Source organism: Budorcas taxicolor, chromosome 10, assembly GCF_023091745.1.
Source record: "Budorcas taxicolor isolate Tak-1 chromosome 10, Takin1.1, whole genome shotgun sequence".
NCBI classification, from domain to species: Eukaryota; Metazoa; Chordata; class Mammalia; order Artiodactyla; family Bovidae; genus Budorcas; species Budorcas taxicolor.
The window spans coordinates 7,285,868-7,305,157 of NC_068919.1; the positions used below are offsets into that span (position 1 = coordinate 7,285,868).

General features: G+C 39.7%; 2 protein-coding genes across 2 annotated transcripts in view; one reads left to right on the plus strand and one right to left on the minus strand.

Annotated features, from left to right (window-relative positions):
* The window catches only part of ANKDD1B (ankyrin repeat and death domain containing 1B), an 83,437-nt gene extending 80,733 nt beyond the window's left edge, over window positions 1-2,704 (plus strand). Inside the window, 2 exon segments of the mRNA XM_052646832.1 lie at window positions 1,510-1,641; window positions 2,643-2,704. Of these exon segments, the coding sequence (XP_052502792.1) occupies window positions 1,510-1,641; window positions 2,643-2,704 (194 nt within the window).
* A 2,975-nt stretch (window positions 2,705-5,679) lies between these two features.
* Window positions 5,680-19,290, minus strand: part of POC5 (POC5 centriolar protein) — a 31,127-nt gene continuing 17,516 nt past the window's right edge. The window contains exons 9-13 of the mRNA XM_052647048.1: window positions 17,528-17,707; window positions 16,065-16,218; window positions 12,356-12,636; window positions 8,499-8,675; window positions 5,680-5,823 (exon numbers count right to left, since the gene is read on the minus strand). Coding sequence (XP_052503008.1) covers window positions 5,680-5,823; window positions 8,499-8,675; window positions 12,356-12,636; window positions 16,065-16,218; window positions 17,528-17,707 — 936 coding nt within the window. The remainder of the gene's footprint in view (window positions 5,824-8,498; window positions 8,676-12,355; window positions 12,637-16,064; window positions 16,219-17,527; window positions 17,708-19,290) is intronic.

Here is a 19,290-nt window from a genome sequence, read left to right on the forward strand (position 1 = left end):
CTCTTACATCACACACAAGTATATTATGGCACTTTTATTGCTAATTCTAAGGATACATTTTCATGTGGAAAAAAAGGAAGACAATGCATTTAAAATGTTGAATATTGATTACAGTTTCTAAAGATTTTGTTAAAGATTTCTCCTTGTTGCTAATTAGGCATATAGTGTTCTGAAAAGTCTTCAGAAAAATGGAGTTGCCTTCTGGAAATTTCTCTTGACCTAAAAAATTGATTTGGAAATGCATTATGCCTTCGGAGTACTCGCTGTCAGGATAAGGGTTTTGATGTATTGCACTCACACGTTACAGGGTGCCGAGAATGTGATTAGTGCTGTGAGGGGATCCGTACATCAGCTCTGTAAGTTGTGGTGCATGTTTGATGGAGTCGATAATCAGGTTGGCATGATAGTATCATAGTAACAGTCACAATCATAGTAACAGTCACAATCATAGTAACAGTATCATAGTAACAGCCACAATCCAGTTATGTTGTAGCTGGCGTGAAGGAAGTGGTGGTGGTGGCTTAGTTGTTCAGTCATGTCTGACTCTTGTGACCCCATGGACTGTAGCCAGCAAGGCTCCTCTGTCCATGGGATTTCCCAGGCAAGAATACTGGAGTGGGTTGCCATTTCTTTCTCCAGGAGTACTTCCTGACCCAGAAATTGAAACTCGACCTCTTGCATTGCAGGTGGATTCTTTACTGAGCTACTAGGGAAGCCCAGGAATTGGGCTTTTGAGCAAAGGAATGACATGTTGATTATGGTATTTAAGAAAAATTAGTCTGGTGGCAGCAGGATAAGGAGGGGCACCGGATTCACCTAGGGGCGCATTCTTTATGGGCACAGTTTGCTCCCCCTGAAGTGCCTGTCCGTCTAACAGTCAATGCGGCAACTTCCTCCCCAGAGCTCGGGGCCCACATTCCTCAGCATCTAGCAGGGGTTTGTAACTGTGACCTGTAGGCAGAAGTGCCCATGGCTTCTCACCTCCATACCCAGCACTTCCCCCAACACCTTTTAGGGGTAGAAAGTCTACTGAGGTATGCCCAGTGGAGTCCTGCCTGGCTAGGAACTGCAGTCTTCCACCCGAGGAGCTTTCTGAAAGCTGGCCTGGCAGGTGGGTGCATGCTGGCTGCTCAGGGTGTGGTTAACAGGCTGCGGCAGCGTGACCTGGGAGCTTACTGACCTGCAGATCCTCACTCCAGACTGGCTGAACCAGAAGTGCCGGCCTATCCCAGTGCCATCTGAACGCTGAGGAAAAAGCTCCACATTGCTTTAAGATTTTCCCTCCCCTCTCCTCCTCAGCTTTGACCCATGTTAAGCACAGTAGGTGCGTGACAAGAACTCCAAACTCTGGTGCTTCCTAGAAGAACCAGTGAAGGAAGGGCTTTCATGCACTGGGCTTCCTATCTCACAGCTGCCAGAGGGGGAATGAACCTGCAACCACAGCCATGTGGAAACTGAGTTCCCAGGAAGGAGGCATCAGCATCTATCTGCCCTTGGCGCTTGGCTCAGGAAAGGAGAGCTTCTGCAAACACGGCCACAGGGCTCTGCTTATTTGGCTGCATGGGGCCCTGGTGACACAGGCCACGCCGGTCAAGCACCTGTACAAGGAGCTGGTGCGCACGGACTTTCCAGAACCAGCTGGTGAGTTAGACCTTTCAACCAACAGGTGGAAACTGCTGCTCCCTTAGAATGGTCGAGGACAGTTGGCAGACGTGCTCCCAAGCCGCGGCAGTGCCAGCCAGGTGTCCAAACACGCAGCTTCTCCTTCGGTGACTTAGTGATTCTGGTCCTGTTATCAGCCTGGCAGTTGGGTGTCATTCCCCAGCTGAGCATCTGAAAAGTGTAGGAGAACTTTTGTGTGGGGGGCACGGTGGCTGTGGGATGGGAGGTGGGCAAGAGAGCTGAACCGTCTCATACGGTTACAGCTAAGAATGGTCTTGCTCAGAATGCCTCTTCCTCTCGGGAACTCGGCAGGTTAGTGTGTTTGAAAAAGTTCTCTCTGCATTGAGAGGAGAGAGCTGATGGGCTATTATTTTGCCAGCTGGGATTACTGCTTTTTAAAAAGCACTCTACCAGGGACCGTACTGTCAGGGAAGACGGTTTGAAACCTTATCAGCATATCAGGGGTGTTATTTATCATTCATGTAATAATCCTTCAAGCAAAATATAGGGACATCTGCCATTATTTTCGCTGGTGCAGTTTTACCTGAAACTGAGAACATAAAAGAGCATCAGATTACGAATTCAGTATTATTTCAAGCAGCGGTAGGCACAAAGGAATAGTGCATGGATGACGTCTGCCTTCCGTGGCCTTATCCTCCTAGCTCTGGGTTGTTCCCTATGCTTTGAATTTTGTTTCTTTGAAAGAGTGTCCACAAGAGCCCTCAGAGGCAGCCCACTGCAGTGGGTGAGGGCATGCACTCCAGCTGAGGCTGTGTGAGCTTATGGCTCAGCTCCGACAGATGATGGGCTGTGCGATTTTGAGCAAGTTCTCTAGAGAACTCACTCCACCAGCATTCTCAACTGTTAACTAGAAAAGTGTCTGTGTCAAAGGGCCGTTGTGGGATTGAGTGATAGTGCCTGACTTGTAGCAAGTGCTTAATAAAGGTCAGCTATTAATCATGTTATCTGATTTTCTCCAGAAAAGACTCGTCAATTTAAAAGTGAAGCTGACTCAAGGCCCAAGAAATGTGCAGTTTCATAAATGCCTAAAGAAATTAAACTAAAATGATTTTCCATTCAGTATTCAATCCTCTTAAATTCAGTTCTTTAAATGTCATCAAGTTCTTCCAGCAGTAGTACTGATTTTCCTTTCACCTATGAAGATCGCAGTGACAGGATTCTCTAACAGATGAAGAAATGGTATTATACTTTCCAACCACTGAAGTAAAAATAATTTTGGTTTTGCTTAAAGCAAGTTGTATATGATTTTCCCATTTCTGTCATTTGATGCAACACCTGATAGCTTATCTAGTGAGAGAGTAATCTAAGATTTTATATATCATGTTTTAAAAATTATGATGGTGGGAACATTACAGTATATGAAAAACACCAAGGGTTTTAGGACAGAGAGACATGGTTTTGCAGTTTATTAGTTGTGAGCCTTTGGTCTAATATTCAAGTTCTCAGATCTTTAATTTCCTTCTCCATAGGTTGGGAGAAAGGGCTGTCTCTTCTGTAAAGCTGAGTGATGATGGAGAATGCCACGCCTGTGAAATACCTAACCTCGTATCTATAGTACTGAAATGAACTGTTATTTCTAGTCCCTAAGAGAAACTTGCTTTGGAAATTCTGTAGTTGTTGCCTTTAAATAACACCTATATGTAATATAACATTTTACTTAAAACCAGAGGTATATGCACCGATGTTTTTTAATCTCTTGGTGATGTAGTTACAGGTGATTTGGTACTTTCCATTTTTTTCATATTGACCATGCATTATTTTTGTAATCTGAGAAAGTTCTGAAATATGAAATCAAGTATCGATTTCTGTCAGCTTATGTGTACCTATTCATTATAACTTAAGGCTCTCCATTATCAAATTCTGACTCTAAGTCTGTAAGGCCAGAAATAAAATCGTGAGCAATTTCAGTCCAGTTATTATATCATGAATTTAGTTCTACATTTCATCTCATGCTGATTGTAAATGGTACATTTAAATTTTAAAACAGGTTTTAAACAGGTTCACATGATGCTAAAAAGTTTAAAGCATTGTTGCCACCTGAGACCATGGTTTCCACAGACCATGCTTCAAAATCTGGGTAACCTCTTTATGCAGTAATAAACAAAGATGAATACATATTTTTACCGTTGAAGTGTTTTAATTGTTGAATTTAAGTTGAATTGGGCTAATACTAATTACTTGGTGCTGCAGACAATATACAATTTCTAGAGTTTAAAGCTTTAAAAGATGCTTACAATATTCTTAATTACAATATTCCTAATATTGACGTTAGTCTGTCCATGTGGTTGCGGCTCTGATACTGAAGACCATCCCTAGCTGTCATGTAAGTTCCTTAAAAAGCAGAGCCCAAGACCAAAGTAATGAGCAACTGCTTTTCTCAGGAGTGAAATCCAGGAAGCAGGAATGAAGGAAAAAGGAAGTGAAATGGGGAAGGAGGGAGAGCTGAGACCAGTGTGATTTACCTAACTGGCCAACACCTGGTATCAAGTACAACTGACAGTTTGACCTCAAGGATGGACAGTTTATACAGGCTTTGGAAAGTTAAGAATGGATGTTTGCCCCAATGGGGTGCTGACTCCAAGCTGCAGGTGAGCAGAGATTTCAGGTGTCTTGACTCTCTGCTGGGCAGGGAAGGCCTGGGAGGAACAGGCCTGTGGTGCAGGCGGGAGAGGAGGTGCTGTGGGTTTGTGCTTATTAGAAACCAAGAGCTGCCTGGCACAGCAGAAGCTGGCTGTAGTCGGCCAGAACCCACAGAAGGAGGATCATATACTATTGCCTAAGAAGGATCTAATACTCTTTTGGGTTTCCCTGGTGAGCACTCTTTAAGACACAGCCAGATGCTTTTACAGTTCAAAAAAGCCTTGGTGTGTCCTTTAGAAAATGGGATATTGACTGACCTCACATTTATTCTCTAGGTCCTATTACTACACGAGGCAGTGAGAAAAACTGTATTTCCAGTGGTAAAGTTTTAGAGCACAGGGCTAGGTCATGTTCAGACTGAAAGAGGCTGAAACCACCCACTTCTATGAAAGATACAGAAACCTAGGCTCTACACAAGTTCTTCGAGTACTTTGGGAAAGAGGTGGGGTAGGTAGATCTCATTATTTCACAGGTGAGGATCCTGCCGTTAAGTGTCTGGCTCAAGCTAACCCAGTCAGCCAGCAGTAAAACCACCAGAAGCCTGGTCTCTGCTCTCCTAAATCTGTCCAGATGGTTTCTTCCTTTCGTCCAGCCACGGACAAATCTCTGCCAGGCCTGGAAGGTCTGCCGAATTGTCCAGGGCTATACCATCACAGGACAATGTCTGCATGTTCAGAGCAAAAAAGGGTTCAAAGGTACAGAGTTTCAACAAGGTGAGAAAGAACATGAGAAAGAACCATTCTACTAGGAAACTGCTTTTTGATGTTTTGGTGACTCTGTTTTTGTGCTAGTAAAATGTTTTTCCTCTTTTAACATTAAAGATTTTACTCATAGGTATTGCTATTTCCCCCTATTTTTAATTGTTAGAATCCTAGAAAAATGAGGACTAATATACTAAAGTCACAAAAAAACTTTGTGGTATTATTACTCTTGGCTTTTATCTTTTAAATTTTCAAATAATACCTTAGTCTCTATTAGTATAAATAATGTTTTAAAATCAAGTTCTCTTTCAAAGTTTACTTGGTAACACTGGAAATGATTTAGCCTTTTACAAAAACAGGATTTATATACTTTCATATAATCAGTGACATGTTGAAGCTATTAAAAAAATTAAGTCCAGTTTCTTTTTTAATTTAAAAAACATTTTACTTAATTGCTTAAATAAAAAATAACATTAAAATAATTCTACATACAGTTACAAAGGATGGTACAGCTTGAAAAAGTCTCTTGTAACTTTGAAAAAATGAACATGATATATCCATAACGTTCTAAGAATATGAAATTTTAAAAACTAAAGACTTCTAATTCTTGGTAAAGCCAGAAGAATTAAAAGCCCTCTGTATGAACATATTCATTTTAGTCAACCACTTTTATGGACTGAATGCTTGCGAGAGACTGGGTGTGAGTTGATCTGGTTCCAAGAGATCTGGAAGCTGAGGTACTACCTTCAGGGTGAATGGTCCGCGGATATTTTGCTGCAGTAGCTTGAGGAATGGTTTGCTGAAAAAGCAAAAATATGCTTTAAACAATTCCATAAAATTACACATACTAAATATTACTTCATTATCTACAGTTTAACCCAACAAACATTAGTACGTGTAGATTCCTATTAGGGTCTTCCATTTAGAAAAGTCATCTTTAAAATACTTGATGTAGGGAAGGGAGGTGGGAGGGGGTTCATGTTTGGGAACGCATGTACACCCGTGGTGGATTCATGTCAATGTATGGCAAAACCAATACAGTATGGTAAAGTAAAATAAAGTAAAAATAAAAATTAAAAAAAATAAAATAAAATAAAATACTTGATGTAAAATTATACATATCATATCAAAACATTCACTGTGCATTTCAATAGCTCTATGATATAGCTTTTGCTTAGGAAATGGATAAAACCTCTTGAAACAAAGATCCTCATGTCAGATTCCACTTAATTAGAGTTCCTCTTCAAAGAAATAAAAAATAACCTCCTTTCTTAAAGTATTTTATATAAATGTTTCTTTGTACATAAATAACTGGATGACCACTACAAATGGAAGAGATTCTTGCAAATGGTATGAAATTTTAGTTGCTAACCACCTGATCTGACCGTAAAAAAAGAGCTATTTCTCCTTAGGGATGATGGGCAAGAGAACTGCAGAGACAGACCATGGCACCTCTGGCATCGTGTCTACAAAATACAGCACAGAACCAAGTAGCCTTAGGGGCAAGCAATTATCCAGAAGACGGAGCTCCAGGGTCAGAAATCTGGAGAACGGTTTATTAGTAAGCAACTGTTTCTGATAGTTCTAGTTCTTGGGATCCTGGAATAAAATGAAAAATAGTACAGAGGACTGCCACACAGTCCTGTTACACAATCCAAAGCAGGTAATAATGGAAGCAGTTTACGGCTGTTTAAGTCATGGCCAATTACTGAAGAGTCATTGGGCATACTAAGTAAACAAAAGGCAGTTAGAGAGAGAAATATCAAACAGGGGTTTTAAGTCTTTAGTTTCTTGGTTCTTTTTCTGTAAAGTATCCAATCAGTACAAAACCACAGTTTGCTGGAATTAAAAATAGACACATGTGCTCTCTTTACATCTTATCTTACAAATGGACAGTCTCTCTCCCCCATTTCTTTATAAATATCCTACGTGCTGATAAACACAGAAATGAGTTCATTTCCTCCCATCTTTGATAACTAAGCTCACATTTTCAAAAATATGTAGAGAAGTCATCTAAGGACTTTCAAAGTCTGTCCAGCCTACAGAGGCTAAGATGATTCTCCACCCTCCACGTGTTCAGTCTGGACTCGGTACTTCCATCTCAGTCTGCAGCTTCACTGTCGCACTTTACCTGAGGCTAAATTTCAACAATCAATCCAGCTTCTTTTGACTTAATCATCTAGCAACAATCTAGTATTCACAAAGAGAAGCCTTTACAATCATTCCTTACATCTTTTTGACATATTAAGTAGACAGGAATGTTGTTTAAGACTGAAAGTTTATATAGAGGGCATTCTCTTTTATAATAAAATCAATCTTTGTTTCTCTTTAGGGATGTGTTCTCATAACTTTTAGAAATTAAACTTTTGGAGATACTTGTTGATTCATGTATGATTGTAAGAAATAACAGGAGATATCCCATGTGTCCTTCTCTAGTAATTTTTATTAAATTAAATTTGCTTATGGCTTTACAGTTTACAAAGTGCCTTTATACATCTCATTTAATTGTCACATTACCTCATTTAATCCTGAATCCTGACAGTTTACTCTAGGAGCTAAGTACTCTTATTGCTCCTGTTTTACACACGAAAAAAGTGGAGGCACAAATATTTTTTGATTTGTATATGATCACAAAGGCAGTAACTAGCTAAACTAAGGCATTAACTCAGGTTTTCTTGTTTAATTTTGCTTAAATTCCATGTACTTTTCTTTATATCACATGAATTTATTGCAACCTGATTTTTTCCCCAAGTTAGAAATATGTTGACAATTGTATTTGAAAAAGTAGGAAGACTTCCATTAAAAAAAAAAAAAAAAAAAGGAGCAAAAATTAAACACCATAAAAGTAGGTAAGTTTTTCTTAGGGTAAAAAATATGCTATATGGATAGCAGTTAATGAGTAAACAGTTTTTGTCTTTTTAAAAAAATTATTGAGAAATCATTTCTATATTTTACCCTTTTGGCCATCAACACACTGGATTACTTTTTGTATTTGATAATTTTTATACTATCCTGGATGAGCCCCTACCCTCATTCCCTAGTGGCTCAGACGGTAAACCATCTGCCCACAAGGCAGGAGAGCTGGGTTCGATTCCTGGGTCAGGAAGATCCCCTGGAGAAGGAATGGCAACCCACTCTAGTATCCTTGCCTGGGAAATGGCATGGACAGAGGAAGCTGGTGGGCTACAGCCCACAGGACTGCAAAGAGTCGGACATGACTCAGTGACGAACACACACAGCATACAACTGACAAGAAACAGAGTTTCTGAAATTAATCTCTTAAAATAGGAAAGGTATATATATAAAGCGGATGTAACAACTGTAAGTATATAAAGACTGTAATAGTAAGGGCAGAACAAGTACCAGTCATCATGGATTTTGATCTTCTCTTCAACATGGTATTGAAGCACTTATCAGTCTATCAGCTCTCAGGAAAAAGGTTCTGTGACAAAACGTTATCAAAGGCAGACTCACCACTGTGACCGGATGATGTTTCTCCACAACAACAGAGCTCATGGGAGGAGAAACTCCCATTATAGCCAAGCTGCTACCGATTCTGTTTTTTGAAGCAAAATCACACCTCCCTGTGATCCGGGCCGTGATTGTTCTCCCAGCTTTCTGTTGCGCTGATGTCACAACCCTGGGCCCATACTATAAAAGAAATATCCGGTTGGCAGAAGATACACAGGCACTTAAAATAATTGTATATTCAACCAACTCTAACATGGGGAAAAAATTTTAAACAATAAGACAGAAAGCAAAACATAAAACCAACCATTCCAAATATCCCTTTAACCTTGGTATACCAGCTATTTTATAGGATTTTAGTAACTTCTAAAGCTTTATTTTGCAACAGTTACAGATTCATGGGAAGCGGCAAAGAGCGCTGGGAGAGGCCCCATGTGTGCTGCACCCAGTCTCCCGCGACGCCCGCGCCTGAGACAATTACTGCGTACTTACGGCAGCGAAGCCAGCAAGTTGGCACTGGCACAGATGCCACTTGATCACGTGCGGACTTCCGTGACTACCACTGCGATCGTCATCACACGGCTCTCCCTCACACTGTCCTTTCTTTAGAGCCACACCCATCTCCCTTCCCAAACAATCCCTATTCCTCAGAACCACTAATCTGTTTAATGAACCGACGCTTATGGATAAAGTACCATTACACATATGCTTTTCTGTCTTCCCCTTTTCCTTATGGCATTGTAAATATAATTTTTCTTCACGAATAGGTTTCTTTTTTTGTGGGGGAGGGGTCCGCACTATGTGGCTTGTAGGATCTTAGTTACCCAATCAAGGATGGAACCCAGTCCCTCAGCAGTGAAAGCACGGAATCCTAACCACTGGACTTTCCTTTTCCTTTTGAGAGTTATTTGCAGTGTACTGCAAAAAATGGGATGATCATATCAAAAGGTAATGCCAGGTTTTACAGCTTTTGTTGCTTACAGCTGGACAATACTCCAGAAAGGTTACATTTACACCAGGAGTAACACATATATGTACTCATTCTTTTTTTGTGATCAACTAATCCCATCACCTGGGCAAAAATCAAAAGGAGTAAGAAAAAAGGGAAATGGCATATTTAGAAAACTCTTAATATTTGCATTTTAATATCTGACATGGAAACAATGCAGATTATTGCTCAAGACTACAGGGCTCTGAAGCCAGATTTTCAAACTCTGAATTCAAACTGCATTAGTAACTGTGTCCACTGGCAAGTGATTCTCCCTAGCCCTCAGTTTCCTCATTTACGAAACAGGGAGAGCAGCCCCAGCTGACTAATGCTAGCCTTTCACTTTCCGTTCAGATGAAGAGTGAAGAGAAACCTTACTAAACAGCTTAAAAATCCAATTAAAACTCTTCCAATTATTTCAACTGGAGTTATAAAAAGTAAAGTGCCATCTACTGTTCAACTTTGTGAACTACAATAGTACATTTGCTAAACAGCACATGTTCAGTATACGTGCTGTCAAAGCAAGCACATATTTTTTGAAAATTATTTTCATAATGAAATTATGATATTCTAATACACTGATGATGTCTGCAGAAATGAAATAATTTTACAGATGAAAACATTCTTTCACTAGAACGGTATTCCTCCCTCCTTCAGTTGTCTCCTGATACTCTGCAGTTTACTTTCTACACATACCTCCTTTTAGCTCCTGGAAATACTGAGGAAGACTAGAAAATGTTTTGGAAGGAAAGGAAGTTTCTGTGATTCAAATGAAGAGAAAGACAGCCAGTCCTGAAACCCAAATCTCTCTTCTTTTCCTGTGTCCAGCAAAAATGGTTTCATGGAAGGTAAGTAATCCAAGTAATGTATTTGTTTCTGCTTTTGTCATTACGGTTCTTTCCAAAAGCAAGAAGACATATTTGAGGTAAATCTGAGTATTTAATTTAGAGGATGAGATGGTTGGATGGCATCACCGACTTGATGGACATGAATTTGAGTAAGCTCCAGGAGTTGGTGATGGACAGGGAAGCCTGGCATGCTGTAGTCCACTGGGTCGCAAAGAGTCGGACACGACTAAGCGACTGAACTGAACTGAGTATTTAATTAAATAGAAAAGGAAGAAAACTAGCATGATACCTACAGATTAGTTTGTCATCTTCCTTTCTCTCTAAACGCTGTATTTACGTCAATGAAATGGAACGCGTGACTGTTCTGAAGGAGCAGAATGTAGTTGGAGGGATGGGGGAAGAAAAAGGCCCATCTAATATTGTGTTTTTTAGGTTTCAAAGACTTCAAAATTATCTCAGGTAACCAAACTGTCTCAAAAAGTAATAAAAAAGGGTGGTAAATAGACTCATTCATTGGGTTCTTCCTAGACACATTCAGATTCAGATACAAACCCAGATGTACAAATGTACGTGTAGTCCTATTTTAGAAGGGAATTTTGAAAAATCTAGCTCTGTGTGTTATCTGGATATGCATATGAATGACAAACCACCATGTTTATTTAAATGAGATCATTAGTATAGATATCACTTCAAAATGTGTAATCACGAAAAATAAACACAGCTGAACACATGCCAGTAGAATTGTAGTGTCTTTCTAAATCAAAACTCCCCGACACATTCAAATTTCTCTTAAGTCATGTTTTTTTTAAGCCTCTTTGAATGAGGAGCAAAAATATGTTGAGATTTGCAAAAATAGATTTTAAAAATTTCCCCCTAAAGTCAGTAGCTTCCAAAAGGCTACTAAAAGAAATTCAAGTCAGCAGGAATACTTCAGATGACTAATTGTCCAGTTGACTCAATGTGTTCCCTTAGCTACAGAGAGCTGCCAAGCACTATGGCAGCTCCAATCTAACTCTTTTAAAACCTAAAACCTACTCGGCCATCTTTCTTCCTTTCATGTAAGTTTAGGGTCAGGGAGGAGAGGGAGACAAGCAAATAAGAATCATCCTAGTACCTTTATAGAGCCTTTATAGAAGGCTTTGTACCCCAAGCCGGAGTAGGGAAGAAGGGCATATGGTTTTTTTTAAAAGCCCTGCAGAGTTGAGTCTGAGAAACTTGGCTGGTATCCTTATGCCCTTTGAGAGACACTGAAGAATACAGGTTTAACAACAGGAGGCCCGGAAGTCAGAACCATGATATGCAGATAAATAGCTTGATTAATTGAACTTCAGGTAAGTTCTCCCACAAATACTCCATCCTCCTTCAGGACTCTTCCCCCTCTATGGACCCCTCTTATTAGCAGCTAGTGACTTTAGGAAAAACAATTGCTATCTTCATTCCAATTATAAATGAAAACTTAAAGATGGAATCACTACAGAGTAGTATTAGTATCTGCATCCATGAAGAGGGAAGGCCTCCCTGGTGGCTCAGACAGTAAAGAATCTGCCTGCAACATGGGAGACCCAGGTTTGATCCCTGGGTCTGGAAGATCCCCTGGAGGAGGGCATGGCTACCCACTCCAGTATTCTTGCCTGGAGAATCCCATGGACATAGGAGTCTGGTGGGCTACAGTCCATGAGAATCGCGAAGAGTCAGACACAACTGAGTGACTAACACAGAGAGACAGTTGAACAGAAAATGTACAGAAGAGCCATTAGCCTCCTAAACCCCTGAAACTTTCTTTCCTTTAAAATTAAAACGTTCTTCATTTTTAATTATCACTACTGTAATAGAATTGTCAGGTATTATTTTCACAATAAATTAATGTTTTAGTTAATTTGTATATTAAATATCTTCTGTGGATTGGCCTAAAGACCATCTAGACTTTTTTTCTCCATGGGAAAATAGGTTTTGAGTTCAAAACATCCACCATACAAACAAGTTTGGAGCCCTTTTCGCAGCACAGGCACCTGCATTACTGTACTGACCATTACCTCCTGCGCAGCAGAAGCTGTAGCGATCGGCCCAGTGCCATGGGGGGCAGAAACCGGGAGGTGGGCTGAGGAAGCGGAAGTGGCGCTGGCAGAGGCGACGGAAGCCGCCGAGGGGAAGGCAGCCGCGCAGGAGGCTCCGAGGGCCGCTGCTGGCGGGGACGGGGGCACTGCACCTGCCGAGGGCACCGGAGTGGCTGAAGCATCCAGATGAGCGGAAGGAGGCTCTTTTCCTTGAACACCAGGCCCATACTCTTCCCTTTTATTGGTCGTGAAATCTGTTCCCAGAAACCACACATTAATTCCATTAACACGTTTCCAAGTTAAGATTACTTTTATCTTCCCAACAAAGAAAATCCGTCCTAGCTAAAATTTGGTCCCACAGAAATACAGAAATGTGTTATCAGTGGATATGTTAATAGGGTTCAGTGAATACAGTATGTCAGTGTTGACTGGCTAATGTCAGCATTAACCATTAAAGACTTCAGACCACTTTAACACATGAGAGTTAATGAGTGATTTGCTTTTATGTGGAAAAAAAAAAAATTAGGTACTCACCTGGGACCTTACAACCACTACAATAATACGGTCGCACTGTGCCTAAGGATTTATGTTCTTTCCATTATTTCATACAACTATCCTGATAAATGGCCTGGTATTTAGATCTCTAGAGTAATTTTCTGATAATCACCATACCCTCTTCATTTACCATCTTTCACTCCTATTCTAACAAGACCAATGAATTTTTTTTAACAAACTATTTTTAGAGACATTGTAGGTTTACAACTAAACTGAATGCAAGTACAGAGTTCCCATATACTCCCGGTTCCCACATACCCACAACCTCCCCTACAATGGATATTATGCACCATAGTGATACATTTGTTACAATCGATTAACCAACACTGACACATCACTGTCACTCACAACTTGTGGTTTAAAAACCAGTGTATTTTTAATTCTTGATTTTTTTCAGCAAACAGTAATAAATCAGTTTGTAACACTAAAATCTTTACTTTTGAAACTGTAGAAGAAACGAATTCTTGCAGGTAGATTATATGTCATGAATTAAGAGCATATTTATACACAACTGATTTTAGTGACACACATATAGTAACCTTTTCTCAGAACTGAAACTTAATCTTAGATCAAAGAAATATAAAACGTCAACTTCCAGAAGCGAGGATGAAGGGTCCTATTCTATTTTTCCCTCTCATTATGAGGATTTGGTTAAAATTTCCACTTGAGACTGTGTATGCATGCGTGCTTAGTCGCTCAGTCGTGTCCGACTCTGTGAGCCCATCAACTGCAGGCTGCCAGGCTCCTCAGTGCACGGATTCTGCAGGCAAGGATACTGGAGTGAGTAGCTATTCTCCTCTCCAGGGGATCTTCCTGACTCAGGACATGAACCCAGATCTCCTGCATCACAGGCGGATTCTTTACCATCTAAGCTACCAGGAAAGTCCATACATACCTGATATCAAACATCAGGGTGAGGATTTCAATATTCAGTCACTGAGCTGTTTCAGAATATTTGAATAGAGGGCATTATGTAACTCTATGTTTAAATGGTTTTATGTTGTCCTCTTTCCATCTAGAAATTTGGGCTACTATGTAAGTTTTTGTCTTAAGAATATCTTTATATAAAATTGAGCAATAGTTACTTCATTAACAAAGTTTAATGAGGATTATAATGCCTAGGTCCTTTGAAATAATTTGGAGAGACTAATTCAATATAAAAAGACTGCTTTTGCTTTGAAAACACACATACACACCGAGTTTTAACATGTTTTTCATAGAAAGTGATTCTGATTATCTACTTTTAGGTGGGTGGCAGACTTATCAGGTATGGAACCAGTTTTGTAATTATTCTAACTCTAACTGGACACATTTTTCAGCTGGGAAGTATTTTTCTACTGTTCCTAAAACTACTTTAAAAATTGGCAGGTATCCTTTTAAAGGCCATTTGTATTGTCACATTTTGTCTACCTCACAGAAACTTCTCGGGGAAGGCAATGGCACCCCACTCCAGTACTCTTGCCTGGAAAATCCCATGGACGGAGGAGCCTGGTAGGCTGTGGTCCATGGGTTGCTACGAGTCAGACACGACTGAGCAACTTCACTTTCACGCTTTGGAGAAGGAAATGGCAACACACTCCAGTGTTCTTGCCTGGAGAATCCCAGGGACGGCGGAGCCTGGTGGGCTGCTGTCTATGGGGTCACAGAGTCGGACACGACTGAAGCAACTTAGCAGCAGCAGCAGCAGAAACTTCTATCTGAACTATAAGATTTATTAGGACACTGTACAATATGATGCACTGAGGATTACGGCTAGCAAATAATTGGAAGAAATTTTAAAAATTATTAAAAACAATTATCTTCAGGGGACCAGGAATAATTTAAGTTCTCACCACACTTGTGAAACCCAGTACCTGTTGTTATAAGTAGATAATTAAATTCTTCAATTTAATATATTCAACTTGCTAACAATTAAAACTGAAAGCAGATTCTTCAATCCATGGAGATGGTACATTTCTTTTCAGCATTACTACTCAATTAAAAGGCCACTTGTTGGAGAAATCATGTACTCATTTGGATATCAGCAAGATAAAGATTCAGTCTTGGGGGTCTATCTGCGTCTAAGTCTCTGACGTGCCGGGGGGCCACATACCACAACTGCTTTAGGATGGACACAACTTGCCCGAACTCACCACCATCCACAGCACACACGTTTGAAATAAAAAATATTTGTTGGGGCTTTGAAAATGAGGGCATAACAAGCACAGACAAGTTGTTCACAGGACTGAAATCATATTAACAATGTTACAAAATAAAATTGTGTCACTGATGAATAATCTCATTTTCAAGCAGGATTTGAAAATGCTGAAAAAATGTTCACATATTTATATACATTAAGTTTATGAGGCTGACTGAAGACTGCAACAATTATATCATTACTATCCTCTTACATGTTAGTGTTTTTTGTCTTTTAAAGTGCTTGCAATTGTATTTCATTGCATTTTCACAAGAACCCACTATAAAGCAGGTAATGAAGATTTATATTATCGTCTTTGTTCATGAAGAAATTTTAGTTTTCTAAAACCCAGTGAGCAAAATAGGCCCCATTGTAAATTGGTGGCAAAGCTGTTCTATGTCATGCGGATGATAAGAATCATTCAGATCTGAGCCAATACATGGACTTTTCTTGACATAGAATTATTTTAGTTGACTTCTACAGATAGGCCTATATTTATATTTGTTGAAATGAGTTTTAGTTGAGGCCTCTCTTACACTGGAAGACAAGCAATTTTTTTAAAAACCCGGAAACCATGAATAGACCAGAAATATTTAGTCAACAAAACAGTCCAAGGCATTTGGCTACTTAGGAAAAAAACAAATTTTATACTTAAAGGCATTACCATTATAGTCAAAAGAGCTTTAAAATAATGTTATATATTCAAAGCATTATTATAACACTGAGCCTAAATAGTTAACAGTTTACTGGATCAGATATAAGATACTGTAAGTAACCATGACTGAGAGAATTTTCATGGTAGATTTAAAACTGGATATAACATTATGATACTAAAAACAGTGTTTGGATAAGATACTGGAAAGAAAATTAGTGCTGCAGACCACACCCATCACTGCAATCTCCTCAAATCCTTTTTGCAAGTAGGCAGAGAATCTTAAATAAAACACTAACCTGTATCACCTCTGTTCTGAAATATAGTCATGGCCTCAAGATTTAACGCACACACACCCCTCATGAAAGCTTTCTTCATCGAGTCTTCAAAGTGCTCTTTTTCATGCTGCATCCTTTGGGTCTCAGCTTTTGCATTTTCCAAAGCTCCAGTTAACTAAAATCAGGATTTTTAAGAAGAAAAAAAAACTGAGCTACAAGGAAGAATATCATTTATTGTTTTAAAAAAGAGACTTATACTGTGAAGTTATTTTTGTATGAAATACTAAAATCACTTTAGCATATACTTCTTCCACTGAGTCTCAAATTATTTTAAAAGATGCATTTTACCTCCAGTGTCTCCATCAACACAACATTTTCATTCCTAACTATAAGGTCAAGGTTTAAACAAAGGGAATTTCATACTGGCTTCAATAAGGACTGGTGTATTCTAATTATACAAAAGGCTGTTATTTCTTACCATACACTTTTCTGTTGGATAGTAAAATTCCTGCCAGCAACAGTAACTGATTTCTTTTCTTTTTTTTAAGCTAAGTGTTATCTATAGAGTTTAAAGTGCAAAGTGGCATTAGGTACAACACCTACCCACAGACCAAATCTAAAGGGACTACGTTTTTTTTGCATGTCATTGTCAGTCACAGAATGTTATTTGCATAATAAAACTTTAAGAATTTAGTATTATAATGATGAAAAAAATTTTCCTTTTAATATTTGATTTCAAGAGGCCTACTGCATTCTTCAACATGGTGCTTATTTTCATTTTGGGTCTCAAATGTTTTCACTTGGAAACAATGTTATATTATTGTTATAAGTCTAAATAACTTCAATTTATATACAACTGCTTTATATCAAACTTATAAAAACATCATTTATTTAAAATAACGTAAGGATAAACTTTTTTTTTTTAATTAACTTATTTAATTGGAGGCTAATTACTTTACAATTGGAGAAGTAAATGGCAACCCACTCCGGTATTCTTGCCTGGAGAATCCCATGGATGCAGGAGCCTAGCAGGCTACAGTCCGTGAGGTTGCAGAGTCGGACACGACTAAGCAACTTCACTTTCTACTTTACAATATTGTGGCGGTTCCTGCCATACACTGACGTAGATCTGCCACGGGTGTAAACATTTTTGTTTTCAGTCTTCATTTTTAGCTAAATAAAGGCCAGAAGAAGCCTAATAAAGTATGCTTTCTTAGAGAGGTAATGATCTGTGGGTGATTTACACTTTCCAGAGAAATGTACATACAAGAGATTTACACAGGTCTGGAGGTCAAAGTTACAACTGGTTAAAAGAATAAAGAAGTCTGTACGTCTGACTTAGTGCTGCTCCTTCCTAGCAGTCTATCTGAACCCACACCACAGTGAATGAAACTGGAGAAACAGGTTCCTTCACCAGTGAGTGATGGCTACCCAACTTTTAAATTTTTCCTTAAAAAGGAGAAAATAAAGCAAAAAACGTCTACCAGAGCAACTTTGGCTTCATAGTCATTGGAAATCTGGACACAGACTTCTTCAGCTCTGGCTTGACAAGCGCGTTCCACCACCTCTTTCCACTGCTTCTGTACTACGGCCCGCCAGCCTCTCCAGACTTTCTTTAGTAAAGTTCGCCGAAAATACTGGTCAGCTAGTTTACTTTCATAAACCTGAATGAACATAATACACAAACTCAAAACACAGTGGACTGGTAAATATACTGGCAGTAGCAATACAAAACAGCCCTGTGGGGTAAGCAGGGTACATGCGTTACCATTTCATACCGTGTACTCATGCTCTTCTCATGTGCAGATGGGAGGACAGGCTTAGAGAGGTTAAGCGACAAGCCCAGGTCAGAGGCAGAAAGTGAAAAGCCAGCCTTGCCTCATTCCAGAGTCTAAGCTCTTATCCATTACATCATGGCTTTATGCAACTCATCAAGGAAGGGGAGAAACAAAAAACCAGATGGAAGAAAATGAGTGACTTGCCCATGCTATCCTGGTTATGAATCTGATGACCTTCGGGCTGAGAACAGGACTAGAAGCTGGATGGCAGAAAGGGTGGTGGTGTGGCTCAAGACAGCCCTTTCTCTCCAGCTTGGCGGCCACCATAAGCAGATGAGTTTACACACTCTGCCATCATATTTTACAGCAAACTTTTGCCATCATATTTTATAGCAGAATGATCCTAGTAGGAACACATGCTATGCTTCTATCAAAGAATTTAAAGACCTGCCTCTTCAGAAATCTGTATGCAGGTCAGGAAGCAACAGTTATAACTAGACATGGAATAACAGACTGGTTCCAAATAGGAAAAGGAGTACATCAAGGCTGTATATTGTCACCCTGCTTATTTAACTTATACGCAGTGTACATCATGAGAAACGCTGGACTGGAAGAAACACAAGCTGGAATCAAGATTGCCAGGAGAAATATCAATAACCTCAGATATGCAGATGACACCACCCTTGTGGCAGGAAGTGAAGAGGAACTAAAAAGCCTCTTGATGAAAGTGAAAGAGGGGAGTGAAAAAGTTGGCTTAAAGCTCAACACTCAGAAAACAAAGATCATGGCATCCAGTCCCATCACTTCATGGGAAATAGATGGGGAAACAGTGGAAACAGTGTCAGACTTTATTTTTAGGGATCCAAAATCACTGCAGATGGTGACCACAGCCATGAAATTAAAAGACACTTACTCCTTGGAAGAAAAGTTATGACCAATTTAGATAGCATATTTAAAAGCAGAGACATTACTTTGCCAACTAAGGTCCATCTAGTCAAGGCTATGGTTTTTCCTGTGGTCGTGTATGGATGTAAGAGTTGGACTGTGAAGCAGGCTGAGCACCGAAGAATTGATGCTTTTGAACTGTGGTGTTGGAGAAGACTCTTGAGAGTCCCTTGGACTGCAAGGAGATCCAACCAGTCAATTCTGAAAGAGATCAGCCCTGGGATTTCTTTGGAAGGAATGATGCTAAAGCTGAAACTCCAGTACTTTGGCCACCTCATGCGAAGAGTTGACTCATTGGAAAAGACTCTGATGTTGGGAGGGATTGGGGGCAGGAGGAAAAGGGGATGACAGAGGATGAGATGGCTGGATGGTATCACTGACTTGATAAACGTGAATCTGAGTGAACTCCGGGAGTTGGTGACGGACAGGGAGGTCTGGCGTGCTGCGATTCATGGGGTCGCAAAGAGTCGGACACGACTGAGCGACTGAACTGAACTGAACTGAAGAAGCAGTTCCAATTTCTA